The following is a 27,417-nucleotide window of genomic DNA, read 5'->3' as shown; positions in this document are numbered from 1 at the left end:
TTAACACATTTATTACATACAGAACAGATATGGTTTGTTGTTTGATAGCATAGGGGACAAAGCATGGGAACATATTCATACAGCAGTCTCTTTACAGAATGCCATCTTCAGACCAAATAGCGGAGTTTACAGGCCTTAAGACACTTTTTTAAATCCTTTTGTAACATACAAGATACTTTACATACATCACAGTGGAGATATGACAGGGAAGTGTGTTGAAGCCAGTCAGTTCTCACCTTGCTGCCCAGCAGCCACCAAACGCCCACAGGAGCTGACAGCAGAGGCTGCTTCTACTTAGCTGTAGCTGCCCCTCTTGGACATGTGCTTCTCTTGGAGGAAAACATGCACTGAGCTGGAAAGGAACCCGTTGGTAGAGGCCCGAGACTGGTTTCCTTGTGTTGCCAGGGCCCAGTGGGTGACAGGAGACTGAGTGCTGTCACTTTGACTGCTAAAACCAGATACAGAACACACAGTAAGAGGTAAGAACGTTGCAATTCTGTATTTTCCTATGGAAGAGTCGACAGAGCTAAGGAACTGGGCCTACTGGGGCTTTTTTTTTTCCTTCAATTATCCGAAATTATGAAGTTTACCTGGCCCTAACTGATGAACTGTTACATGTCTGTGGAATCTGTGGTCTAAATGTTGATCTTGTTAATGCACTCTGTGTTGTGATCCAAAGAGCTCTTCCTAGCAGAAAGCATTTTGGGAAAGTGAACGAGAAGCCTGGCACGGTCAGCAGTGCCCCGGTGAAATGTCCCTGGTGAAAGGTCCTCCCGCATGCAGATGGCGGCTCCAACCATCCCTTAGCCAAATGCCAGCCACAGAGCCCGGTGTGCCAAGGGCTGGCGGACACCGTCCAGCTGGTTTCCTACCTCGGTGAAGAGTGGTGTGGGTGCGCGTGTCACCAGCACTGCTCATGGGCAGCGTGGGCACCACTGTGGCTCTGTACTTTGGTGGCTGAGGCCTCTGTTCTCCAGAGATGTCCTCTTGCCTTCTTGCAGGGGAAACGTATGCCCTAGCCTTTTCTGAACTGTGGATCCAAAAATCGTTTCAGTGCTGCTGCATCAGGACAGATGCCACGTTAGAGCTTCCCCTAGGAATACTGCATCCCTGCAGCACACAAGCAGCTTTAGACCACAAGCCCTGGGGACAGCCCGGTCCGTGGCGACAAGCATAGGACACAGCTGGGAGCTTCCCAGGGGACGGAGGCTTCCCCCAGCTGTCCCCATGCTGCCACACTGGCACAAGGACATCCCCGTGAACCCCGGAGTGCTGCACAGCTCAGGGAAGAAACAAGATGACCACCAGGAGCTTCCAAATTCATCGCTAACAACTGCTACTCGCTCTAGTCCTGCATATCCAGGAGGGAGTGTTCAAAGGAAACGGAACTTGTCCTTGTGGAGACAGGACTGTTTCCGCTGCCAGAAAAGGAGGACAAACCATTGCCTCTACATCTGGAGCTGCCGTGTTCTACATCTGGAGCTCAAAACCGCTCTCCCTGGCCCCACTTTTTGCTGCTTCTCTTGTAAGCAGGATGCACCTTTGCAATCCCCCAGCACTGCTTACACAAGGAGGGCCATCAGAATTTTTCTTGGGGGTTGTCAATTCTTTTCAGGAGTCAGAAATTTCCAGCTTTTCAAAAGTCAGTGCTCGCGATGTTAAGTTAAAGAGGTCGGGAGATCTGGCCTCAATTCCTTTTTCTGTGTGACCTCAGGCGAGACACAGCCTTTCTATACCTCGACTGCACCTACACAGTCTTTCCTAACTGACAGCCACAGCGTGAAGGAAAACAGACATCTCCTTCCAGCAGTTCCTGGGATGGGGACACAGCGTTATGAGTCAAGGTAATCTCAACGTGTTAATGCAGAATTCACAGCAGACCAACGTCATCTGCCTCGCCTGTATTTTAAAAGCCAACAAACGCTATGCAGAGATAGCTTTCTCCTGAACCTTTCAGAATGAACTCAAGAGTTCTTCTCTGCCTGGCATTTTTGGAAGGGGGAGTTGAAAGTACTGCTGCCTCTTCCGCTCTTAAAAAAGCAAGGTTCCAGTACCCCTTTGCTACCACAGTTTCCAAAGGCCCTGTGGCCTCCACATCAAACACCCGTCTCCCATCTGAGGCTACCAAACAATCCTCTCCGGACACCCACAGTCACCCAGCACTCGACTGCTGAGACAACAGCAGCAAAGGAGGGAGACTTCCCATCTGCAAGTATGGAGGATGCGTTCCCCAGAGTAATGGCACTGCTGCCTTCTCCAGCCAAACAGCAGAAGTGCTGCCCAAGCCCTGACGCTCCTTTCTACTGAGGGTTCCTTGGACCTGGCTGCTCTCAGTCCATGGAACATTATTCTGTGCTTAAGGGTGGATAAGGTGGAGAGTCCGCTGGTGAACTAGAACAGATTTCTGCTAGGGTGCTGTAGTAGTTGTGATTCACCATCACTGCTTTGGCAGGGGACGCCAGGGGGACGTACTTCTTTCTCATGCAGGTGGGAGTGAGGCAACCTGCCGGAGAACCTGAGCCACCACCCGTCCAGCTGCCAGCTCCCGAGCGCTGGGCAAAGGCTTTGCACAGTTCTAGCTCCAAGCTTCACTTCATCGATGCACTGCCATTTCTCTCCTTGTAGATGCCAGCTCCAGAGCAGAACAATAATCCAACCACGCAGAAAGCGCACGGGCCCGAGATGAAAGCTGCAAGTTCAGAGGTTAGAAGGGGGGTCACAGTCCGAGGCAGGAGCCGTTGCAGTTGTCTGGGGTCGGTTTCCAGCAGTAGGTATAATGCAGGCGTTCTGTATGTACATCTTGGCATTCAGGCGGGAGGAGGGACACTTACATTGGTGGGAAGGGAGAAATTCTCACTCAGGGATATATGATACCTGCCACACAATAATGTGGCTCCTTTCAGCCTTGGAAAGTACTGGCTTCACCTGGGTGGCATCCCCTGCATTCTCCTCTGTCTCATCATCTTCTCCATCCCCTGCAAAGAGAGAACAGAGAGTAAAAAAGGCAAGAAAGAAAATCCCAAATTGCACTGCTCTAGAATACTTCCAAAGAAGCTAATACCCCTGTTACAGCCTCAGCAGTCTGACAACAGACAGCATGAGCCGAGACGTTCCTTTATGCCTGGAGAACGTTCATAGCCACATGGTGCTTTTCTGAAGCAGGACTGTATGGATGGAACAAACCATCTCCAGCAGCAGGGAAAACCACCCTTCCTTTTGGGGAAGCCAGTGTTTACAACAGAGAGCGCCCTCGAGCAGCACAGGTGACCGCAGCGGGGCAGCAATGTTTGGAGCCAGTGGCACAGATGGTTTTATTCTTTCCAGGGCCATTAACGCAGCCTGCGTGGCACTGCAGGCAGGGGTAGGCTTTGGCAGCCTTGTGCTGTGCAAGGAAAATGCTTGCTATCTGCCCTCACAGCCAGAGGCAGGAGAAACAGAGAGCAGTGCTTCTCAGATTTTGCTCCCCACAGCAGTGATCCCTCTCTCCACGACCACGGCCCTGCATCCCCTCCCGTTCCAGATGCCTCCCACGACAGGCGCTCACCGATCCGGAAATCGATGTACCCTTCTCCTCCGCTCAGCACCAGGACGTTCTTCAGCTTCTGCCCCTCGGTCTCTGTGGCCGCTGTGCTGGGGTTCTCGGAAGGGCTGTCCAACACACTCCCATTCAGGGTTGCTAGGACATTTCCTGGGAGAGGACAGAGGTGCTGTCAGTGCCTCTGCTCAGCCCCCATGCAGTTAACACACACACAACTGGGCAGGCCAATTCCTTCTGCTGGTGAACTCTGGAAGTCACTGGGGTTTAAACTACTGATGTCTGAGCCACGGTGATCTGCAAGCGCTAGAAATGGCACGGCCAACCATCTGCTGCAGATCAGCTCAAGCTCCTGCCGCAGAATGGACGGCAGGACAAGACCCTCACAAGGAAGGGCTGTGTTCATCCTTACCAGGCACAGAGACGAAGAACTTGACAGCATCACGGTGCCCATGGAAACAGAGTTGTGCCTGAGCCATGGAGCAGTAGGGAATGAAACTGCTGGCAGACTTGTCACTGTTGTCATCACCGTACACGTGGATGACCCCGCCGGAGCGGCTGCCCTCTCCAGAGGTTGGTGACGTCTTGTTGGCTGGGGACAGGGAGGAGGAATATTGTCAGCGATGGCTTTGAATCCCATTTACAGAAGGGACTCAATCAAAGAGAAAACTCATGAGCCATGACGGAAAACCTTTAAAGGCGCAGATGTCTTTAAAGGTCTTGTGTAAAGGGTATGATGGAGGAGACCACACTAGACTATCCAGTCCCTCTCTCTTAGGCTGGTAACAATCCACTCAAGATAACAAACTACATTTTCCTCATCAAATCTAGTATTTGGCTACTAATGAGGCACACATCCCTGGAGGTGCTGCCAAGAGCGACCCTAGGGCAAGCTAGACAAGGTCTCTGAGGTGTCCCAGTGAAGGCCTCTTCACCAGCAGCAATCCTGTCCATCCTCCAGAAATGACCTACAGTCCTAGGATCAACCTTGGTCTTTTGTACCTGGCAGGGCATCCAAAGGTGTGCACTGTACCCCATTAAGGGCACAGTGAGGGCATTAAGGGCATCTGGAGGAGAATTACTGCTATTTGCTGGATTGGTGAAGTTGCTCCGTTTCCAAGTCAAGTCCTTCGCTCATGCCAAGGCATGAGCACACAGGCTGCTGAAAGCAGTCTCTGGGTCTGGTGAAGGCCTCTCAGCCCAGTAAATGTCACAGCAGCGGAGTGAGGTCCTTCCTTAGTCCTTGATTTAGCCGTGACACCAGAAGATCAGCTACTCAAGCAATGAACATCTGAAAGATGTTCACCGTCCACAGCTTCCAAGGATTTCAAGGTGGGCTCAGAGGCCGGCATCCTTCGTGTCCAGGCTCCAAGAATGTGAATGCTTCCACTCACCAAGGAACAGAGACCAGCGCTCAGAGCTCAGGATGGGAGACGCTTTCCTTCTGCACGCACCCACATCAGTAAAACAGAAACAGTACTGAAATCAGAAGGCTTTCACTTCCTGTGAGAGAACTGAATTGCTTGCTTAATTATCTGTAGTTCTGTATTTTGGCTTGGGCTGGATTTCAATTATTGACTTGGACAAAGGAGACTTTTACCTGTCAGGCTCAAGCCAGGATGGCGAGACAAGTACAAACATTTTGATGGAAGAATGAGAATCAGTGTGTGCAGGGGGAAGATCCCCAAGATGAAGGCTCTCTGCACCTCTGTGCTTTGGTTTGCTGTGAGCAGCTACAACTGGATGAGCTCATCTGATTGACAGACAGGGCTGGTGCTAGCACTTCTTCTCACTCAATATCTAGCTTCTTATTGCAACCAATATCAGATGCTTTAAAAGGAGGAGACATATGTTGATAATGCTTCTGGACAGCCACAGAAATGTCTTACAATGAGAAAAAACTACTCCTTTCTGACCCTGGAAGGGCTAAGGTAAGCATAAATTTGAACTCAGACCCTGCCTTAACTGGCACAAACCCAAACAACTCTTAATGTTTATCAAAGTCCCCTCTGGTCAAAAGTCTTGGTGGATTACTTGCAGCTGGCAGGTGCCACAGCACCTACTGCCACTGGCCTGGAACTGACGAGAGAAGCATCCTTGGAAAACCAAGGATGACCAAGGATGACCAAGGAAGACCTTGGAAGAACACTCTACTCCTGCTTCCTGGAACTCTCTGACTGAATGAAGCTTTACAGTCCCCATCTCAAACCTGGCCTACCACAATAAGGGAACTACTGATGAAGAATAAAGTACTCTTGACACAAAAAAACCAGAAGGATGGCTGATGAGATGGATGAAAATGTTTTTAGCCATGGGAAATGAGGATATTTACATTACTGTGTCTGGTCGCTTTTCTCAGATGCAACTTAAAATGAAAGAATGATGAGGAAAAATGGATGGAGAGAGCCGAATGGCAGGATGGAAGGGTGGGAAAGTGACTGCAAAGGTGAATGGGTGCAAAAGGAGTGAAAGCTGAAGGAAGGAGGCAATGGACTTACCCCGGAGCCCAAGGAGTTGGCCTCGGTGGAGGACTACAGCTAGGCACAGGCAAGGAGTGGGAACACAGAGGGGCACGGGAAGACACAGGCAGGATGGGAGAGAAGAAAAAGGTGATTACTGGGAGAAAATTCAGGGAGCAACAAAAATGTATAAAACCTAGAGAAACTGCAACAGGAGCTACAGGCTCGGATCAGTTTATACCAACACTGTTCTTGCTCACTTTGCTCTTATCTTACAAGGACAAAGGTACGGGAGAGGGACCATGGTCACAAGGATCCATTGCTAAAGTTTCTAGCGAGACCTTACTGCTTACCACATTTTTACAGAAACACCAAAAGATAATGCAACTGGTTTACAGCAGGGAACGAGCTTAACTCAGAATCAGGATAGCAGCCCCAAGAAAGAATGGGCTTTAAAACAGGGATTCAGAAATGAGACCGAGATTGCAATGCACAAAGACGACTGTGTCACTGGCTTCCTGGTGTCAGCCCCGGGCATATCCAGCTCCACTAGCCTTAGAGGAGACCACCTCAGCCCTGACTTCCAGGAGGATTACAACAGGTTTGCTCCTCTTATACAAGAGCCATTTGCTTCTCAGATTTCCTGCTAGCAGTGGTGAGAAAATGTTAATTTGGCTGCTTTCTGTTGAAAGCAACTGCAATCAGCCTCAAATCCTACTCCCCCATTATAAGCTGGAACAGACCTGCAAAATCAGATGCTGACTGGCAGGTACAGAACAGGATTACTAAGAGCTTCAACTAAACTTCCAGCTCCAGAGATGCACCTATTAGCTACTACTGCTGGGTGTCCTCACCAGGTTCGATTTGGCATAGGATACTGATTTCTACTTGACTGATAAAGCTGAGCCTTAATTTGAGTAAATGAAGCTCTTCTAAGGTCAGTTTCTGGAAAATAGTGTTATGGAGATGTTTAGATGTCTATGCCAAAACGAAATTTCCAGGGAGATCTTCCTGGTGACTTCTCATCCCATGGCCTCCTTTTGGAGACTTACTACAATTCCCAAAGCTTTGTTTCTCCTGGTTTCCGGTAGCTACAAAATCAGTTCACGTCAGTCTGCTCTGTCAAGTTCACGCTCAAAAAGGAAGACTGTACAGATGGTAGAGATGTCATTGGTCCCCCAAGAAGGAAATGGCTTCAACTGAACTGAAAGGGACAGTAACAAATACCTATTTGGTTTTAAACAGGTTAAATCCATTCACCTGAACACTTAATTCCTTAATAAGGAAGAGTTAAACCAAGTTCAGGGTTGCTCATACTCAGGGCTCTTCTCTCTGAACACTGCTACGACCAAAGGCGTGTCAGGTTCAGAGTAAAAATGTCCAGAAAGCATTAGCCAGCCAGAGCCATCCGCCATGCTGCACAAATAACACACAAAAGCCTTCTTTTTTTAGGAGAGGACGCAGAAGTATCTCCAATAAATGTCACTTACTCTCAGTCAATGGAATGGAGATGACGACGCCGTTCCCTGTCCCTACCCAGAGGCGGTTGCCAGCAATGAGCAGGGCTGTAATCCGCACGAACGAGAAGCCCAGCTTTCCAGTGCCTAGTAAGCATGCATAAGAATTGGAGAGTCAGTTATGACTTTGGGCAAGGTCTGCTAATGAATTTCGATTTCTCTCTGATCTCAGTAAGCCACAGACCATTTACTGACAGTCCCTACTGCCTCACCTAGCATCTTGCTGACATAAGGCTCAATGTCGACGTCCTGCAGATGTTGATGGCTGTGGGCATGGTAAAGCCTCAGAGTGGAGTCCAGGCGGATAGAAACCCATACTCCATCTCCAATCCATGCCAGCTGTCGCACCTGACTCTCCCGCCGAGGGTGGGCGTCAAAGGATTTCTGAAATGCCAAATAGGTGGACCAATGTGAGTTCACAGAAGGTTTGCCATTATCTACACGTATACTCCATTTTTCTCAACTGATATCGCTTGTTTGGGTTTCAAAGCTCTTGGAGAAAATGTGTTAATGCCAGCTGACCTCAGAAGTTCACTACAGTATACAGAAAATCCCTCACTTGAAATGATGAGTTGTGTAGCAGCTCTGCAGAGATTATGGTCTTTGCAGACCAATTCAGGAGCAAGAACATTTAGAAACCAAGAGTTTTCAATGTGCTTGGTAGAAAAGGAAAACGCACAACTCCAGTATAAATTGCAAAGATCAGACTGCCTTGGCTCACTGATGTGAACTTCAGATTCAGCACTTTTTCTCCCTTTGATTAGAATTATTCCAAGCACTGTCAAATAGGTTTGTACCAACACCACTATATTGAATTTCAACTAAAAGGCTCTAAACTTCATTTTTTTCTTAGGCAAGTGGGATCACTGGGGCTTGCTAACCGTACTCTTCCTTTGTGCCACAATGCCTACAGATGGAGAAATCTTAGACTATGAAGGACAGCTGTAAAGCACGCACGTGCATTTGTACAGTACGTGGCCTCACAGACTCACTAGTAAAGGCAAAGAAAGTGCTCAGTTTAGACTTATCTAAAGATGTAAGCTCTGCAAAGGGAGGACGGAATAAATATCCCCCTGGCAGACTGGGTCATAACATGACCCAGATTGACAGTTTGGGTCCTACAGTCAGCAATGACAATACAAAGGTTCTGCATTTCCATGCACTGCAGCAGAAAACAGCTACAAGAATAAATACAACACAAGCATGTGCATGCATACACATACATTTCCTCTCTTACCTCAATCTGCATTGTCTTAGGTTGGATAACGTGGATTTTGTTCTTGTAGCCACACCAGACTCTATCATACACAACAGCCATGCAGCGGATGGAATGGTGAGTGTGACCGAGGTCCATCAGGTGGTAATTACTGAGATCCCACTGACCATCTAAGGTGAAAAACAAGTGTGGAAAGATGCATCTCCTTCATGACATGTCAGTATACAATAGAATCATCTACCTTTCCATGTGTATCTAGGTACACAGGCTTAGCTAATACTTAAATGCCCATTTTGCTTATGTCTGTGAACTTCCCATGAATCCATAATACTACTTTGGGCACAGCCTTATACTTACAAAACACATGACAATAAAGTTTAGTTTGGCGGGCTGAAAGCTCTCCAAATCAGGCTAATTTAAACATCCTTTTATTGTAATGAAGTGAACAGGCTTCTCTAACAAGTACAACAAAAACAGCAAGGGACAAAGAAAGACAGCCTAACAAGACTATGTGGAAACTTAAAAGGAAATGGACCTTGTGGTGAGGCTTCCTCATATCACAGACGGACAACATAATTTCGCTGAAGTGTCAAATCCAGGATAAGGAATCAATCTCCCTTCTCTCACGCTTATTTTCTAACTAACCAGGCAGATAATGTGTCCTTCACAGACAGGTGGCCTCTATGTCACGAAGCTTTATCCTATTTCTGATGGGAACAATTTTTACGTGTCAATGGTCAGGCTTGAACTCATGACAAAGGCTGAATCAAAATTTAGATTGCACAAACCCAGAAATCTCTGTATTTCAGCTTGCTGGATAAACTGCTACTCAATGAATAACTAAGTTCTTAATATGCAAACATTAGTCACAGCAAATTCCCATGTGCTTTCAGGTATGAACATAGCTCAGGAACTGCTCAAGTCATAGGGAAACAAAACCTACAACAGTGAAGAGGACAAAAAATACAGAATTCAAAAACAATCTTCAAGTGACAAGATTAAGGCACATCAGATTACTCAGACATCTCTTTTTTGCAACGAGAAAAATTGACCAAGTGTAATGCAAAGGCTCCACTTATTTGGGATTTCCAGACTTCCAGAGAATCCCAGCTCTGCCTGCTGTGTATGCAGTGATCAATTCCACTACTTATACAGAGTCCAATTTCTCTGGGAAGCAGCAGGCCTATTTGCAACTGCACAGATGATTTGCTCGGGTACAGCCTGAGCTGTGCAGAGCTCCCTGTGCATGCCCTGTTACACTTGATTTGTGAATGCACAGTGACACTGATATGGCCCAAATGCATTAAACTTACCAAGCACTCCTCAAACAACTGCACAGCATACATATTCCTAAAAGTGTTTGAATTGGGTTTGCATGGCAGGGTTTTGGTAGTGGGGGGGCTACAGGGGAGGCTTCTGTGAGAAGCTGCTAGAAGCTTCCCCTATGTCTGATAGGGCCAATGCCAGCCGGCTCCAAGATGGACCCACTGCTGGCCAAGGCCGAGCCCATCAGCGACGGTGGCAGCACCTCTGGAATATTTAAGAAGGGGAAGAAGTTACTGTGAAACAGCAATTGCAGCCGGAGAGAGGAGTGAGAAGACGTGAGAGCAGCAGCTCTGCAGACACCAAGGTCAAGGAAGAAGGAGGGGGAGGAGGTGCTCCAGGCACCAGAGCAGAGATTCCCCTGCAGCCCGTGGGGAAGACCATGGTGAGGCAGGCTGTCCCCCTGCAGCCCATGGAGGTTAAATAGTGGAGCAGATATCCACCTGCAGATATCCAGATATCCGTGGGAGGTCCCCACACCGGAGCAGGGGGATGCCCGAAGGAGGCTGTGACCCCATGGGAAGCTCACGCTGGAGCAGGCTCTGGGCAGGACCTGTGGCCCCGTGGGTAGAGGAGCCCAGGCTGGAGCAGGTTTGCTGGCAGGGCTTGTGACCCCGCTGGGGACCCACGCTGGAGCAGTCTGTCCCGAGTGACTGCACAGTGTGGAAGGGACCCACGCTGGAGCAGTTCGTGAAGAACTGCAGCCCGTGGGAAGGACTCACATTGGAGAAGTTTGTGGAGGACTGTCTGCCGTGGGAGGGACCCCATGCTGGAGCAGGGGCAGAGTGTGAGGAGTCCTCCCCCCGAGGAGGAAGGAGCAGCAGAAACAATGTGTGATGAACTGACCGCAACCCCCATTCCCCGTCCCCCTGTGCCGCTGGGGGAGAGGAGGTAGAAAATTTGGGAGTAAAGTTGAGCCCGGGAAGAAGGGAGGGGTGGGGGGAAGGTGTTTTTAAGATCTGGTTTTATTTCTCCTTATCCTACTCTGATTTGACTGGTAATAAATTAATTTTTTTCCCCAAGTCGAGTCCGTTTTGCCTGTGATGGTAATTGCTGAGTGATGTCCCTGTCCTGATCTCGACCTGTGAGGCTTTCGTTATATTTCCTCTCCCCTGTCCAGCTTAGGAGGGTGGCCACCAGCGGCTTTGGTGGGCACCTGGCATCTAGCCAGGGTCAACCCACCCACATTTATTCCACATATGCTACACAGAACATACACACATGCTTTTGTTCAGAAAAGCTCAGGAAATGGTGTTAAAGTATGCCTTAGATGTTTTAGGATAAGGATTACATGCGTATAATAGCTATGCATTTTAACCATATGTTTGTACTCCAGCAAGCCAGCATCTTTCCTTCTGGACTCAGAATAGCATTTAATCCATTGCAATGCTTTCGGCCAAGTTTGGTTTTCTCTTATTACGTTGATTCTTACCTTCTCCCCGGTGGAATATGGCTAGTGTTCCATCTGCCAGAGCAACAAGAACCCTCCCTTTCACATGCCTGAAATCACAAAAAAGTAAATACTTACAAAAATCTGTAGAAGTAAGGGACTAACAAATCCTTTCTGACATCCATGCACACCATCTTTATGTTCTCTTGGCAACTCCCATTCAGTTTAGCACTTGCAGGAACATCCTGCAAGGGCCAAGGGTCATACCTCTTACCTTCATTGTAGTAAGATCATCCATAAATTTCCTGTTGAGGTTAACTTCTCCTTCACACACCAAACTCCATCAATTTCAACAAATTCCACCTAATTTACATCCCAGTGAAATTTTGCCTTTCTCCTCCCCCCTTATTTCCTCCTGATACTGCTAATCTCATTTAGTATCTTACTCACTGAATTGGGTCAGGTGTACAGTTGAGCAGGAAAATGGCTCAGTATGAGGCTTTCCAAAAACCTTGGCAAACGTTCCTCAAAAACCCATGCGCTTAGAAGGGCAAAGAAAGAGATGACTGACAAAGAGCTGCTACCCCCATCTAAAATATTGCTGAGGCACTGAACCTTCTCCTTCAGTGTCCCTTGGCATGCACACTTACACTAGACTCAGCACAGAGTCCTTCAGCTTTATCGAGTGCAGACACTTCTTCCAGTTGGATACAGCCGAGTGCACATAAAGCCTGTGAGAAAGGACAAACCAGGGAGGGTTAGCAGCAAGGCCCCACACCTTCAGCCTGACTAGGCTTGAGTCTTTTCTTTTGGTAGGAAAGGTAGAAGTTAGGTAAGAAAGTGAGGTTAAATCCCTGTGCCTATGATGAGCTGAGGGCTCAGAACAACAATGAGCAATGAAAACCTGCTCCAGAAACAAGTGAACTAAAGGTGTGCGGACATGAAAAGCGGAGCCCAGAGAACGGAGGTGACAGGGAGATCTGCCAGCTCAAGGGGAACCTACCAGCCGTTCTGTGCTCCCAGCCACATGGTGGGGGCAGCACTGGTGCAAGTCCCAGCAGCATCCCCATTCAACTCCTGATCTGGCAGTGTTGTGCTTGACTCTGTCTTCAGCTGCCCATTCTCCCTGAAGAGGCAAAAGAACATTGTCAGAGGCTTTACCGGCAGTAATGCACAGAATGCCCATCTATGCTCACAGTCTGGCATTCACAAGCAGATAAGGGCCCTTGTATACACAAATCGCTTCCCTCTCTTCAGTGTTTTTTAATTGCTTGACTCCTGAATCTGCAATTTGCAATACTTCCTTTTTTCCCCACCAATAGAAATAGCAAGTACTTCAAATCTATAGAACTTAACTTAGTGTTTGGCAGTACTACTACATAAACAGTATTTTCTCTGTTCATTTCCAACTTCAACAGAAACAACGTAGAACAACTTGGTCATTTAGGAACAATTTCTACCCAAGACTTCCACCTTGCTCTTCAGGCCATCACAGCAGACTCATTTGTATTAAGAATTTTTGGGTGGTGACTATGCTTTCTTCATCATCTTTACAGCACATTAGAGGTACTACTAGAATAAATCAATCGTCATTTTTACACATGAATCAATAAGCTCCTTCAGTAAGAACATTAAGTGTACATGTACTTTCGAAGATCTGTCTTAACAGTAGGTCTAAATTCATACTGAGAGATCAAACATTTGCACTTAAACAGCTGATACAGTCTGCTGCAGGCTGAACCATGTTTATTTTAATTTCGTTTCTTTCTCTTCCTATCATGCCATCTGTAATACTATTTGGGCACAAAACTGAAAAAAGTTTGACACTTTATCGGAAGATCAGGCTGGTTCTCACATCAAAAAGCTTATGAAAACAGAGCTGATACTGATAAATAACTGAACTGGCACTTTGGCCCCAGACTGCCTACCCATTCTGCCTAAGAGGTGCCTGTGCAGGGACTGGATCTGTAAACACGTGCTCCGTGAGGGGCCCAGGCCGGGCCTGAGCAGGCTCTGCCTCGCTTGTACCGTTCTCTGGTACCTCCGTGGCTTCTGTTGCCTCCTCAGTAGACTGGGACTGGTTGATCTTCCCATTGCAGACAGCAGCCACCTCACCTAAAAGACAAAGAACAGTGTGACACATACTGGAGAGTAAGCTGGTAAGTTAGCTATACAGAAATCAGGCTGTCGATTTGTTAATTTATCCTTCCTTGCCAAATTCAATCAAGCCCTGAGCCTGCAAGCACAGACAGCAGCTCATCCAGTGTCTTCTGCTTGGCTGGAGAACAGAGGCTATTTTAAAGTGAGGCACAGTCTGTGACTAGCAAAAAAATGAGAAGTTCTCCAGGGCTGCCCACTGCAGTATGGAGTCAGCAAGGGCATCATTATAGTTTTCACATGGGCTTAACTGACTTCACAAGAAGACATGGTTCAGAGGGGAAAGCAATGAGAACAGAAGCAACTGTAGCAGGGCAAACATATCACCTGTCCAAAATACTCTGCTATACGACCCCCGCAAGCAGGCTGCAGAATGTGGATCACTCAGACAGAAAAGGACAGCTCTAAAGAGATATGTACCAAAAGGGCCTTTGGTTTTCCTGTACCACATTAAAAACTTCTTGAGGCCTCTGAAGTAGTTAACTCAGGGACAGGAGGATGCAGCTGTAAGACCGTAAGCTCGTATGGGACTAGCTATAATTGGACTGCCATTAAGTTTTATGTCCCAAAACTCACTCTGTCCCTTGTCCAGCACAGGTGTGTCACCACGCGAGGAACAGTTGCTTCGTGGCACATTGCAGCGGGTCGCACAGCCCACCAGAGTGATTCCTGCCAAGACACCATCTGTTCCAGACGACTCTTCAGGATTTACATCTCCCTCCAGAAAGATCTCGCCTGGAGGATAATCACTCTCACTGGCCGCTGAAGGGCAAAGAACAGATTCTCCCATAAATCTAGCTGTCACTGCTAATTTAAATATAGCAGTACTCCTGAGGTGACCATATGAATGGAAGATGCTGACCCTCAGGGTTCATTGCCCTGGGGAGGCACCACAGCATCAGTCAACATCATGGTGAATCCCCTCATCCCTAGCATCAACGTCCAGGCCAGCTACAGAGTCCTCCCAAACCTGGGCAAGGCTCACTCTTGCTCCCAAGAACCATCCTTTACGTGCCAAAGGAATGACTTACTAAATGTTCAACAGTGAGGGATCTCCACAGAAAGGTCCTACAAGAAGGCAAGATCTGAGTTATGGTTTTGAAGGACAATTACAGAATGCAGCAGGGTCCAAGGGTTAGTTCTGAAGTGAGGACGCTACATTTGTCACTCCTCAGTGGAGCAGGTGACCCTGTGCAGATCACAGCCAGTGCCTGGGCCCCACTTACCAGGGATGCTGGAGATGCAGAGCACATGAGCATTGCAGACAGTGAACTGGTCCACCACTGTGCCCGGCTGATTGGCATCAATAATTACAACTTTACTTGTTGACAGCGTACTAGTGAGGATCCAGACACGACTGGACGTGGCATCCATTTCATGGAGCTCCTTTGCCTTCAGGAGAGCAAACACACGGGCAGAATCAGGCTCCTCTCAGATCAGACTGAGCGTATTACTGTTTGGCAACATTTACACATGCAAATACACTTCAAAGAGCCAAGTCTCTTCCTAGCTGATGCAAATAAACAATATGAGCTATGCAAATTTCATTCACGTTGCTGCACGAGTATCTGGAACACTGGTCAAAGAGCCTATCTGGCTCCTTAGGGCAAGAGGAGTTGGGCCATTAATTTCTCTTCTGAGATGTCTGACTAATGTATCACTGAACATTCACTTTAGACAGAATACCACGGAGCTGGGATGCACTCAACCTAGTAGCTTAAGCAAGCTGATCTCAGAAGACTATAGGGCAGCAGTGTAAGACAGCTGTGGAAAAAAAAAACCACCAGAAAGGATAAAACGTTGTATTATTATCTGCCAATCACAGCTTGGTTCTTATAAAACCCAAACACTTAAGACTATTAAAAAACAGAGCTGGAATAAATCTCAAGAGCTTCAACTTCTGAACTGAATGGACTTATGGACTCTGCTATGTCTATGTTCTTTTTAAAAAAGCTTTGCCTGAATTTATTTATTATTTTTTTAATTTACAGTGATGAGGACTCCATAATCTTCCTAGCAACCTCATCAAGCACTTAATTACACTTACTATGAAGCATTTCAAAAGCAGAAGTTGGAACATTTTATCCTGGATGATTTATCCCAAATCACACAGAAAGTTACTGAAGAGCCACAACACCACAACCCTGCCCCACAAGACGATGCCTCAGAAGTACAAGCATTATATAGCATCGTACAAAGGTATTGAGAGAGGGGGCATGTCAGGGATGGAATGAGAATAAACACTGGAGGAAAAAAAAAAAATCCATCTTCTTTTCTGACCTTTTTCTTTTCAGGAGATGTATGGCTACTTTTGTTGTTCTCGCCTTCCACTTCTCTATCACAGGTGAGGGGATCACGTCCAGGATCCAGTTTCTGCCCATTCCCAGACTCCTGCTCCAAAGGTCTCCATCCCGTGAGATTGACTCCAGCTGCACACCACAGCTAAGTAACAGAAACAGGAATCTTAAACTAAGAATTCTGGAGGCTCCAGGGTCTCTTGACATTCAGCACCAGGGTCTCTTGACATTCAGGCACCTTTGTAGAGAACTGTGGACACATGTCAAACACCTAAAATACTTAGTTGGAAACAACAGATCTTGTTGATTTCTACTAGAAAGTCAGATTTGATGGAGGTAAGATAAAGGTTCTCCTAGCGAAAATCACTGTTTATTTAACAGATGTGACTAACAGATTTAAAGAAAATAAAGATAATAAATCATGTGCATAACTGAAAAGAGGCTTCCGAAATGTCCTCAGGTTTTTCTGACTCTGGGGTTCCTAAGTCACTGCAGCAAAGCAAGCAGGACCTGGCAGATGTTACTAGCTTGGGGTACACTAAGCATGACTGCTCAACCAAAATTGACAGTGACTGCTTGGCTGAGGATATACATTCAGTGCACTCCTGGTCCCTAGTCCCCCTCCCACCCCTTGCACTCTTCTGCTTCCTCACACACCCCTTTGCCCAAAAATCAGTGTTTGTCTGATCTTACTTAAATATATATTGCCAGCTGGGGTTAAACCACGACAGAGAGCTATTTAAAGAACTAAGACAGCAAAAAATGAAGTCACCAAAAAAATACCCAAAAAACCTGCTAGTTTAGCTCCCTAGGTAACAAGTGTAGAGTGAAAGAAGCACGCTGCATATTTTCTGAAATCAAATCTAGCTAACCTCCTATGAGCTATTTCCAGGTAATTTTTTAGGAGAATGCTAGGAACAGGACTACAGAAACAAATACTGGATTTATCCAAAATCATAAAGGAAAGACGCTGAACAGAACATTATCCAAAGATCATGCCAACCTTCTAGAAACAACTAACAGCGTAAGAATTTTCATACAACTTAAACATCAAAATGACATCTAAAAATCAGTTCTGAATGAAGTTAATGACAAACTGCCTATTTCAAAACAACTAGTTATAGCAGACGAATGTGCTACCTGCAGAGAGATGACTATCTACTCTCAACCGCAATCCTACTCAAAATATTCTAGTATTGATAGACATAGCTTCACAAAAATCCACTTTAGATAATTTTGGCTTGTTACCAGTGAATCCTGGTCAACAGTGGAATCTAAAAAAGAGTGATGAAATGCATTTTTACTTTCACCTGCTCGTTTTCATGAATTTTTATATTGTTTTGTATTATACCCTAAGGATTCTTAGCAAAAGCCTTACAAGCATAAAATGTTGCTGATATTATATAAGAGTTGTCTCAAAAAAGCACAAGATGTAAGACAGAAGCATGGGACCTGGCAACGAGAATCAGCTGAGAACTATGTCCTTACAAGGAGAGGTACTTTTCCCTACATGCACTAGAAACCCCCATTCAAAAAAAGGAAGCAGAAGACAGAATTTGAAATATATAATGTAAAAAAAATACAGATTGTTATAAAAATCGCACATTTAGCAACCGAAGTTCTTTGCTTATTCCATGTCCCCTTTCTGGACTGGAATGGTATGCAGAGACAACGTACCTTCATGGTGGGGTCCTTCTCTACTAGTGGGCGACAATATACAGGCACGGGGACGTTTTTCATGCGAGTGTCTTCCTGGCCACCATTGGGACTCAGCTGTGGGGGAAGAGAAGACAAGAAAGACAGTACAAAGCTGTAAACACCAGGCTATGGTAAGAGAGATGTAACCAATATGGCAGAACCGAGCCTACTAGCCTCAGAGATGGGTGCTGCTGAGGCTTCATCTCACATCTTGTATGAAATCGAGTCCCTACAGGGATGGCAGCAGCCTACCCAAGAGACTGCCTCTCTCACCATGATACGGTGCCCCAGTTATGGTCAACAGAGGCTACACACTGCACTGCTGAAGGAGAGAGGGTTGCTAACGGATGCTCCCTGCAAAGAAGTCAGAACACTGGCGTTCCCTTCGACCGTGGCCTGAAACTCATCCACTTTCAAGCCACACTGCAAGACTTCTTCCTTTCAGGTGGTCTTTGACCGGTTAAATGAGTCATAGGCCAGTAAATGAGGCTGATGACATTTGATTTTGTGTCACTGCTGGGGAGAAGTGGGAGCAAGCTGCACTGTGTTTGGTTTTTACACTAAACAATTGGTAAAGTTCTCAGAGTATAAATGGAATATCTAATATTCAAGCCCAATTATAATAACAAAGGAAATAAAAACAAGTACTGGGCTCTGGACAAAGAATATCAATTACTTCTGGTTTAGGATAGCTTCTTTCAGCACCTTCATGCAGAGGAATGCCCCCTCCATTGACTTTGGTGGAGATACAGAAAAGATTAAGCTGTGCCTACAATTATCATACAAATAAAACATGCATACGATACCTCTAAATTAAATATTTAAGGACTAAGGCTAAGGTTACCAGTGGGAGAGTTAGGTCTTTACTGGTTTCACTGTGGCGGACGATGTCCCCTCAGCCTGTCCAGAGGGTGGTCCGTACCTGCTTGTACTTGGCAGGGAGGCTCCAGCCGCAGGCCTGCAATCGCCCATCATCGTTCCGCACGTGCTCCCGGACCTGGCGGTACTGCTCCCGTTTCTGCTCGCGACGTGCTGAGGACGTACAGTCACTGAGGAGAGAAGCAACAGCGTAACTTCTCAATCTATGGTTAAAAACAGAAGCTGAAAGTTAAGGGAGTGTCGCCATAGCAGGGGGAGGAAACACAAAGCAAACCAAATCCATCTTTGAAAACAGATGCAGGGAATTGGAGAGAGAAAAACCCTGTTAAGAAGCAGACATAGGCATCCCTAATCTCTAACTCTGTCACCTGAGCAATGTGGCAGGCCAAATCATTGTCATCTCCACTTCAATGCTTCAAAAGCCTTTCAGAAACAGGGAATCAACCTTCCATAAGACCTACGAATCTATGAAATTACTCCAATTTTCGCTTAGCTGTTACAATTTACTGATCTAATGTCTGCATCAGGAAGGCATTTTGAGTTCTTCCCTGCTTCATTATAGTCAATTATTTATTTTTCTGTCCATTTTAAAGCTTTCTCTGCTGACAAGGAAAATATGCACTAACTGCTGTTGAAACTGCTGGTTTCAACAGAACAACTCCAACTTTGCCCTGGCAAAGGTTAAAAGAAAAATTGATCTGTGAGCTCTTAAGATATGTTTTAATATAAACAAAGGCTGTTTGAATATCAGTTCCAGCTCTCAATAGGTTTTTCAAGTATCATTCCAAGGTAAGAACAACATCAGCAAAAAAATCCAATCCAAACCAAAAACCCCTACACACACACATACATACATAATGACATATATACTTAAACCCAAAACAATCCCCTGCTAAAACAAAACACTTCCCTGCACATGCTTCCTCCCCTGGGGAGAGGATGAGAGAACAAACCCTTCTGACAGCGGTTAGTCACATCATTGTTTAATGCACTGCTAAAAAGCACTCTGACACCACACAATGACTATGATATTGTAATCAGATAAAAAGAACAGAATAAAGGCAGTGGGTATCTATAAAATACAAAGTTACCCTTCTAAAGACAATCTCTCTTCTCCTGATCTAGCCCCTTTCCAACAAATCCTTCTTATTGCAGAAGTTATAATGTTTTACCATAACATTCTCCAAAGTCCTTCCACAAAAACATACCACGTACGAAACTGTACAACCTCGTAATGGTAGAACACATGCTTTTGAAGTCCAGTAAAGCACAGAAGAGCTTTCTTCCTTCATGTCAGAGACACAAACGACAGGGAGAAGACCCTGCAGTAGCAACACTTAGAGGCTCTTTTTTAGCATGGTTAAGATTAAAACCAAATATTGTAACCTAAATGTGCTGTTGAGAGAACTTTTGTCTTCACCTAACCTCCCTGGCAACAGGGTTGGGCAAGACACTCCATCCCGCTGTCCCAATGCTGCCATCACACTCTACCACAAAAGCCCTACTTCATTCTATCACGCAGTCTTCAAATAGAGTGCAGAACTAGGGCTGAGGCCAACTCAAGCCTACAGTGGTCCCTGTTGAGATGAACCATCCATGGCCTAGAAAGCCACGGCAGCGATATGTTTGGGAGGACAAAGTTTGCTGAGCCCATCCACGTGGTAACTGACGAGTGAAAGATCAGGGAGATAAACCACAAGACACAGAAACATAATAACACCACGCAGACTTTTTTCAAAGCAGAAAACAGCTTATTTTAAGAAAAGCTGCGATTTGGGAGAGCTGCAAGGGGACCTGGCTTGGCACAAAGCACGCGACTCACTCTTCAGGGAAGAACTCCAGGGTGCGGCTGCCAGAGGAGATCTGGCACATGGTGTGACTGCGACGCTGGCTGAACCCTGCTGTTGTTGGAGACTTGTAGTGGATGTTCACAGATGGGTAGGTCCTCTTTGCTGGTGGGGGACTCGAGGAAGAGCTGAACAGACGGCTGAAGCTAGGGACAGAAAAAGGCCAAGAAATATGAGAAAAGGTGCCTGGGGAGACAACGCACCATAGATTCACCACAGGGGAAGCATGAAGTGTGCAATCAGGGGCTATGAGCCCTTCATGAAAACTGCCCTACTTCAAACATAGAGCTACGTCGTCACTTTGATTGACATAAGGTGCTTTTAGCTTCCAGAAACAGATATCTTCTGAAAACAGCCCTTTATTAGAACTGATCGTGAGTCTATGTATGCCTCCATTCCAGGGTACTTGTGATCTTTTTCAGCTTGTAAAACAAAACCAATGCGGATGTTCAGATCTGATGTTAATTTCACTAAGGACAAAGGAAGCCCTTGAAGGCAAAATGGTTCAGCTAACAACACTTCTAGTTGACGTTTCATTAATGTCAGAGTCTATTAAGTTGCTGCCTAAAGTAGAAATGGCAATGCTTCCCCTTTTCTTAATCTTACACAAACCATCACAGAACTTACAACTGCCAAATGGTGGATTTCTTCTTCTCCTGGACGGATGGGTGCTCACGGGAAGCTCTAAGGACAAACACAACAGAAGCAAGTTAATTTCAGCATCTCTTACCCAAGTTTCTGCCAACCAGCGGGCCATTTCCATCAAGGAAGCCATGTCAAAATTCAGAATTCATTCTAACGTGTTTCAAAACACAACAGAGGAAGTGACATGCACTGGTCTTTAATGTAAGCACACCCAACCACTTTATGTTTCAATGTTGACATGAAGTGCAAGTAAGTGTGTTCAATTTGAAGTTTTATCAACTCCCTGCAACACTATCATTGCCACAGTACTAGTCTGCTAACTACAAACCCCAGCATTATATTCACTTCAAGCCGTAGCCTTTAGAATTCATCAATCAGAAGCAACCCTCTCCCCTACAGCTTCTCCTAGCTTAATTAGCACAGAAGAAAAAAGCAAGATAAACAACTGCCCAGCATCTCCAAATAACGACAGCGACTCAAGATTTGCAGCCCAGGTTCAGGAATAAGAGAGAAAGAATTAGGTATTAGGAGAGAAACATCTACAGTTTGGGAAACTTTCAGCACTCCTCAACCCATATCTTGGTAGGGGTTCCATTGACCACAAGGTCAAACATGGCCAGGTTCTGTCCTAAATAGGAATGTTCACCAACACCCAGTCTCACCTGATCATCTCTGTCCACCTGACAGCCTCCTGGAGCTCCATCAACCTCTCTTTGTATTGATTGCGCTCCATCAGAACCCGGGCCATTTCCACGCGGGTGAAGCGGCGGCGCTGAGCTATGGGAATGTTGTCCTGCAGGGGGGAGGAGCACTGCTTCAGCCAACAAAAGATGGAAGGGGATTGATGTTAGTACAGGGCAAGTCAGGAGACAGAAAGACATATTTGTTAGTTCTCCTCCTGTTCTGCTTGATTACCCCGATTTCCCCGAATGAGGTGCTAATTCTAGACAAGTGAGCTCCAAACTATGGCCCACGGACCTCTGGGGTGTTCTGCAAACCTGTGGAAATTAGAATTAGAACCACCACCAAACTGAAACTTGGGACTATTGCCAGCAAGGTGCTTTGATAGTCTGCAAGGAATTACGAGAGTTGACAGTGGTCCGTTGGTCCAGAAAGTTTGGAAACCAAAGTTTTAGTTCATTAGCAAATCCAGTCACAAGCAGCAGGGAGCACCACGTAATGCCATCTGTCCCCTCAAGAGGACTAGGCAGGAGGCGTTCTGTTAGTACACACTGATAAAGGTGCAGGGCCTTTATCAAAAAGAAAGGCAGGCCTTTCCCTCTTTGGTGACACAACTTGGCCTTCCAATGAGGGCACGTGAGGCTTTGGGTTAGGAGGCAATAGGAATGAGATTCTGTTTGTCTGTTTTGAGGAGTGGAAAATGAGAACAACATGGCTGAGTTGGGGGAAATATCTGCCCAAAAAGAAATTGTAAGGATTTTGAGAACTCATTACTAGGAAGTGGCACTGGGTTGTGCCTAGACTGTGGCAATTCCCAAGCTCAGCCTGGCTGGTGAGTACTGCTGAGAGCTGGAATAGCACAAATTAACCAAGTCCCTCTCCAGCCTCCCTGGACTCGGAATAAACCTGTATGACCAGTCAAAAGAAGAAGTGTATGAATTAAAAGGAATTTTACAAACTTTTTTTTTTTATTTAAGAAACCAGACCTCCTGTCAGTTCAGCTTAAAAGAAATCCAGTCCTCTTCAGCATTTCACAAGCACAACTTGAAAATTTTCCTATCATCTACCTAAATTCTCAACAGACCAAGTCCACCTCAGTTAAGTCAACAGAATTAGCTAGAATTGAACCTGCTCCAATACCTTTTACAAAGTAAGAACACAGTAATATTGAAAAGAAGCGTATCTAATTCCCTGTCCTAGCAGAGTGACATTTACGAGGAAAATCTCTGTTACCGCTTTGGTTTGCCTTTTTTTTGGCTACAGTTGGTCTTTGTTGAAAAGCCTCTACCTCAGCCAAAACAGTTTGAAGAGCTGTCATAGAAGAACAGTCCATGAGCCTTCTCTGCCTGTATCCTGTAACAGGCAGTACTGGCTTATGTAAAAGAAATAATGAGGAAAACAATGCTGCAAGATTGAGATTGCAGAACTAATAAAAGAAGGCAGTTACTGGTGCAAAGCTGTCTGTATAACCTGGATTTCACTGCACAATGTCCTCCGGCTTACAGCTTCACTGTCAACATGGAGACAAGCTCTTCTGGAGAAGCCTGACTATCACAAGACCCCGAGAGAAACCACGCTGCACACTAGACTGTAATTCAAAATTAGGGAGAACCAGATAAAATGGGAAGGTGCTGCGCAGGTCACTGCTCTAGCACCGTTCTGCAGAAACCACATTGTGCGCGGTATTGCCACTGTGTTGGTTGCTCATCTTTGCCAAACTATGGTTTGAAAGTCATATGAAGAGGTAATCTCATGGCATCTGTCTATTAGCAATGCTCATCAGCAACAACCCGCAGTTCACCAGCTTTGCCCTCATCGTTAACGAAGGCAGATCAATCTGCATCTCAGGACTCATATATATGAAGTAATATAGAGTAAGTATATAAAACCCCCTTTCCCCGCAGGCATTTTAGTAATGTAATATACCAATTCTGTACAGAGATAGCTGCTTACATCCTCCACCTCCTCTTTGGGTTCTCGTCGGGCAACAATCGCTTCGGATTTCACTCTAGGAAACAGGAAGAAAGGCATCAAACCAGCAAGTGATACCATGGCTGGCCCTGAGGTCTTTTGGGAAGAGAACCATCTATGGGAAGGTCTGTTTGCATGCATCACAAGGAAACGTTTTCAAACTGAGAGCTAAGTGTCCAAATTATGAGATGCTTCTCTGATATTTATCCCTCTCTCTTGTAGCATGTTACTCTGAACAGCTTCACTAACATCACCCCATTTCTTTGGAATATTTGATGTAAGCACCAAAATCCTGACCACTGGAACAGACCAGCCAATTTCTATTTCAGAGCCATAATCTATGTTCAAATGTTTGATGAGATCTTAACCATGGGAAAACTGAGCCGTTACCAGCAGTGAAAATGTTGGCTTAAGTTCTTCTTCTGGGCTGCTTCTGTTTTCAATGCAGTGAAAAAAGCCTCTAATGTGAAGGACAGTTTGCCATAATGGTAAAGAAGAGAACACCAAATCCATGTTAATAAAATACTTGAAGTATTTATCTGAGTGCTTTTAATTTCTTTAAACTCCGTACCGAGGTGCAGTTGCGCAGTCCCATTTGAATTACAAGCACTTTTATTAACAGCAAAGACACTGTGGAAAAAACAATGCTGTCTCCATCTCCTGAAAAGGCACACTTGCCAGTTAAAAGTCCATGTCCCTACTGCATATCATCTTATATGTATCATGTATATTATGAGAGACTCAAAAAGGTATTTTAAAAAAATCAGACCTATTTCCACTGCCTGTGAGACTACCTTCATTTCACACATTTTGAACAATGAAGAGACTAGTCTGTGTTATTCTTGGTGATTCTGTGCTCAGATTACAGAGGCAACCTTCCAGATTCCAGCTGCAAAATAAACACAGTCCTCTGAATTGAGAAACCACAGTGCAATGTATAGCTAGTCAAAATGTAATTATGTTGCTTTAAGTCCCATGCGGCATCTTTAGTTTTATGGATGTGAAATCACCACAGGCTTTGCTAGGCATTCAGGCTTTGGTTTCTCTAGTTTGAGTGGAAAATAAGAAGTGGGATCTCTTCAAATGCTACCTGCATAGGACTTTAAAGTCTCTTCCGCCTCTTCTCATTCTTAACATGAACAAGGAAACAATTAACAATACTGGCATTTAAATATTGTTTGTGGGAATCTGTATTAGCTCTTTCATTAAATGAATGGGCATTCATTCCTCTCAGAGCTGTCTTGGCTGCTGCGAGGATCAAGCTCTTGACAGTTTCCTTCAAAACTATTGGTTTTGAAATTCCCTTTATTTTATTTTTTTTTAAATTGAAACTCTGAACGCTTCCCTCCAGGGAGCCTGGATTTGCAGTTGCTGCTGCAGAATCCTAGTCCTGGGGAGGAAAATTCTGCGGGTTTTCTAAGGTTCAATAATCCATTTCAATCCAATAAAAACAACGCAACACTAAAAATATCTCAGCCACCTACCGTCAGCCTTCAAGTGCTCTGTACGGTACCTTTGAATTCCAGTGCTAACCTCCATGAGGGAGACGGAGTAAAACTAACAGAGGAGGTGGGTTATCACTCATGTCCTCCCAGCTCCCTGGGGCAGGGTGTGAATCACTCACCTTTTCAGCTCCTCCTCCAGCTCCTTGACTCTGGTTTCCATTTTGGCTTTGGCCTGCTTTGTTGCTTCAAGCTCTCCCTTCAGCACTTCTTGCTCTCCAGACAGCTGGTCCACCTTGGCAATCAAATCATTCTTCACAACGTTCAAAGCATTTCTTAAAGGTGTGAAAGGGACAATAAGCACAAATGCCCAAAACCAGCAGCTGTCCATAAGAGAGACCTGAAACTAAAGTCACAGGCACTACAAGGAGAGTTGAAACGAGTGTATTTAAACAATTCAGTCCAGCTATAACTCATGGAAAAGCAGATTTTAGCAAGAAGGAGCTGCAGAAGAACACAGAAATCACCATAATTGGTCAGGATGAGGTTTGTCCAGTCCTGTATCCTGACTGACAGACCAACATCTCCTTAAGAAGATGGCAGAATACTGCAGAAAGCAGGTGTAGGGTAACCTATCACCTGCATAAGGTTCAAATCTATTTTTAACAGAATGAAGATCTGAAACATGCCTTTCAGAACTGCTGTTATCTGTAATTGTGGATAATTGTGGATGATGGCGATATAAATAAGCATTTCCAATCAGCTCCGAAATATCTTAAAATCTTTAAAATCAGCAGCTTCCTATCATAGTAGGTTCTCCAACTCTCCCCGGGAGTACTTTGCCTTCCTCTTCCTAGCTGCTTAGCTTTAGTATCTGGTTTGCCAGCCTTTCTCAAAAAATACGTCCATTACATTGTCTGCTTCTCCTTTATCAACTATTAAATCTTCGAAAACTCTTCTCAATAGTAAGAAAATTTTCTTATCAAATAGCAAATCTTGCAAATAAAAACTTATAAACAGCAATATCCTCACAGAGGCTCGGACCCACATCTAGATTCCCACTGAAGTTAATGAAAAGCGCGCCATTGATTTCAGTTGGGATCAGACTCTACCAGCACATGCCCAAAGACTTCACCCAAGTGCCTGCAGAAAGGAAACAGTTAAGAAAGTCGCTCGGAAGAGCAATTCCTCTTCTACAACTGAAGGAACAACAAGTAGTCAAGAGAACCTGTTAGATAAATGGGCAAGCCCCTGTGAGGCAGGAGTTCTGGCCAAGACCTACTTCAAGATGACACCTCATTTATAACTAGGCAGGCAGTTCAGAGCACGCAACAGTTCCTTACTTGGTCTCCAGTAGCTGCGAGTTCTCCAACAGCAGATTCCCCACTTCTTTGCCCATTCCTGAAAAGAAAGGCCAGGCAGTTTTCACCTGCTCTTCTGGAAACATGAAGCTTGTGTGGCACTGCCTGACTCATGCTTGAGGAAGAGAAATCACTTTTGTTAGGCTTCCCTAGGCTTCTGTGTCCTGCTGTGGAGAGTGGAGTGCCTCTTGCTGAAAGACCATGCAGCACAAGCAGACACCCATGTGTCCTTCTGTAAAGAGCCCAAATGCAGACCTAGCTTCTTACCCCGACTTTCACAACTCCCCTGAGAGGGACAGAGAGGAGAGCTTCACTAACGCCAATTAGTGGAAGCCAAGTCAGTAACTCCTGTTTCAGCCATGAGGTATTGCAACCATTTTTTATCATCACTCATACAGAAGGAAGGTAGAAGTTCATGCGTTTTTCACAGAGGACAGCAGAACATTGTCCAAATTGCTGGCCAGATCTGCACATCATGATTTTCTTTCTTTCTCAGTCTAAGTCAAATTTTCTGCTTCTCAGTACAGATTTGGGATCATGGTTGTGACCAGTTTCATGCACATGAAAGGCTTCCCATTATCAGCCTTCCACTAGAGCAATATTAATAGGACTTTAGATTGTCCATTGCACTATCTACCTTTAAGAGTTTTCTCACAGATGTTTAAAATCTGAAGTCTCAGTCCCATCACTTAAGATCCACGCTCAAGAAAACATCTACATCAGACACACTGCAGTTGCACTTGGGCATCAACGTACAACGACTGCAATATGCAGACTGGGTTGCAAGCACTTTGAAAAATCTGGGGCTAGGAGAGAAGGTCGAATTCAGTATTTTGTAAAACCAAACGGAAAGGAATTTAGGGACCAAAGGCACATCTGGATTGTTTCCTGCTGCCAGGGACTTGCTGGCTCCCAGGGTCAGCTTCTGCCTTACAGTGGGGAATAGAGGCCACCTGAGAACTAAAAGCAAAGAGGCCTCTCCCTGTCAGGGGACAGTGC

General features: G+C 45.5%; 1 protein-coding gene across 4 annotated transcripts in view; it reads right to left on the bottom strand.

The window, feature by feature from the left end:
- MAPK8IP3 (mitogen-activated protein kinase 8 interacting protein 3) overlaps nucleotides 1-27,417 on the bottom strand; it is a 54,264-nt gene continuing 26,847 nt past the window's right edge. The window contains exons 8-29 of one of the 4 annotated variants that reach the window (XM_050905688.1): nucleotides 26,401-26,458; nucleotides 25,240-25,392; nucleotides 23,571-23,652; nucleotides 21,626-21,777; nucleotides 20,946-21,002; nucleotides 20,294-20,464; nucleotides 18,515-18,641; nucleotides 17,572-17,667; nucleotides 15,878-16,039; nucleotides 14,824-14,989; nucleotides 14,174-14,359; nucleotides 13,369-13,555; nucleotides 12,444-12,566; nucleotides 12,091-12,171; nucleotides 11,483-11,550; nucleotides 8,749-8,897; nucleotides 7,724-7,895; nucleotides 7,485-7,598; nucleotides 6,034-6,072; nucleotides 3,948-4,127; nucleotides 3,545-3,688; nucleotides 1-2,975 (exon numbers count right to left, since the gene is read on the bottom strand). In XM_050905688.1, coding sequence (XP_050761645.1) covers nucleotides 2,854-2,975; nucleotides 3,545-3,688; nucleotides 3,948-4,127; nucleotides 6,034-6,072; nucleotides 7,485-7,598; nucleotides 7,724-7,895; nucleotides 8,749-8,897; nucleotides 11,483-11,550; nucleotides 12,091-12,171; nucleotides 12,444-12,566; nucleotides 13,369-13,555; nucleotides 14,174-14,359; nucleotides 14,824-14,989; nucleotides 15,878-16,039; nucleotides 17,572-17,667; nucleotides 18,515-18,641; nucleotides 20,294-20,464; nucleotides 20,946-21,002; nucleotides 21,626-21,777; nucleotides 23,571-23,652; nucleotides 25,240-25,392; nucleotides 26,401-26,458 — 2,789 coding nt within the window. In that variant the 3' untranslated portion in view covers nucleotides 1-2,853. The remainder of the gene's footprint in view (nucleotides 2,976-3,544; nucleotides 3,689-3,947; nucleotides 4,128-6,033; nucleotides 6,073-7,484; nucleotides 7,599-7,723; nucleotides 7,896-8,748; nucleotides 8,898-11,482; nucleotides 11,551-12,090; nucleotides 12,172-12,443; nucleotides 12,567-13,368; nucleotides 13,556-14,173; nucleotides 14,360-14,823; nucleotides 14,990-15,877; nucleotides 16,040-17,571; nucleotides 17,668-18,514; nucleotides 18,642-20,293; nucleotides 20,465-20,945; nucleotides 21,003-21,625; nucleotides 21,778-23,570; nucleotides 23,653-25,239; nucleotides 25,393-26,400; nucleotides 26,459-27,417) is intronic. The other 3 variants (XM_050905689.1, XM_050905690.1, XM_050905691.1) reach the window with 3 other exon arrangements.

Source organism: Gymnogyps californianus, chromosome 15, assembly GCF_018139145.2.
Source record: "Gymnogyps californianus isolate 813 chromosome 15, ASM1813914v2, whole genome shotgun sequence".
NCBI lineage: Eukaryota > Metazoa > Chordata > Aves > Accipitriformes > Cathartidae > Gymnogyps > Gymnogyps californianus.
This window is presented reverse-complemented; position numbering and strand designations above follow the sequence as displayed.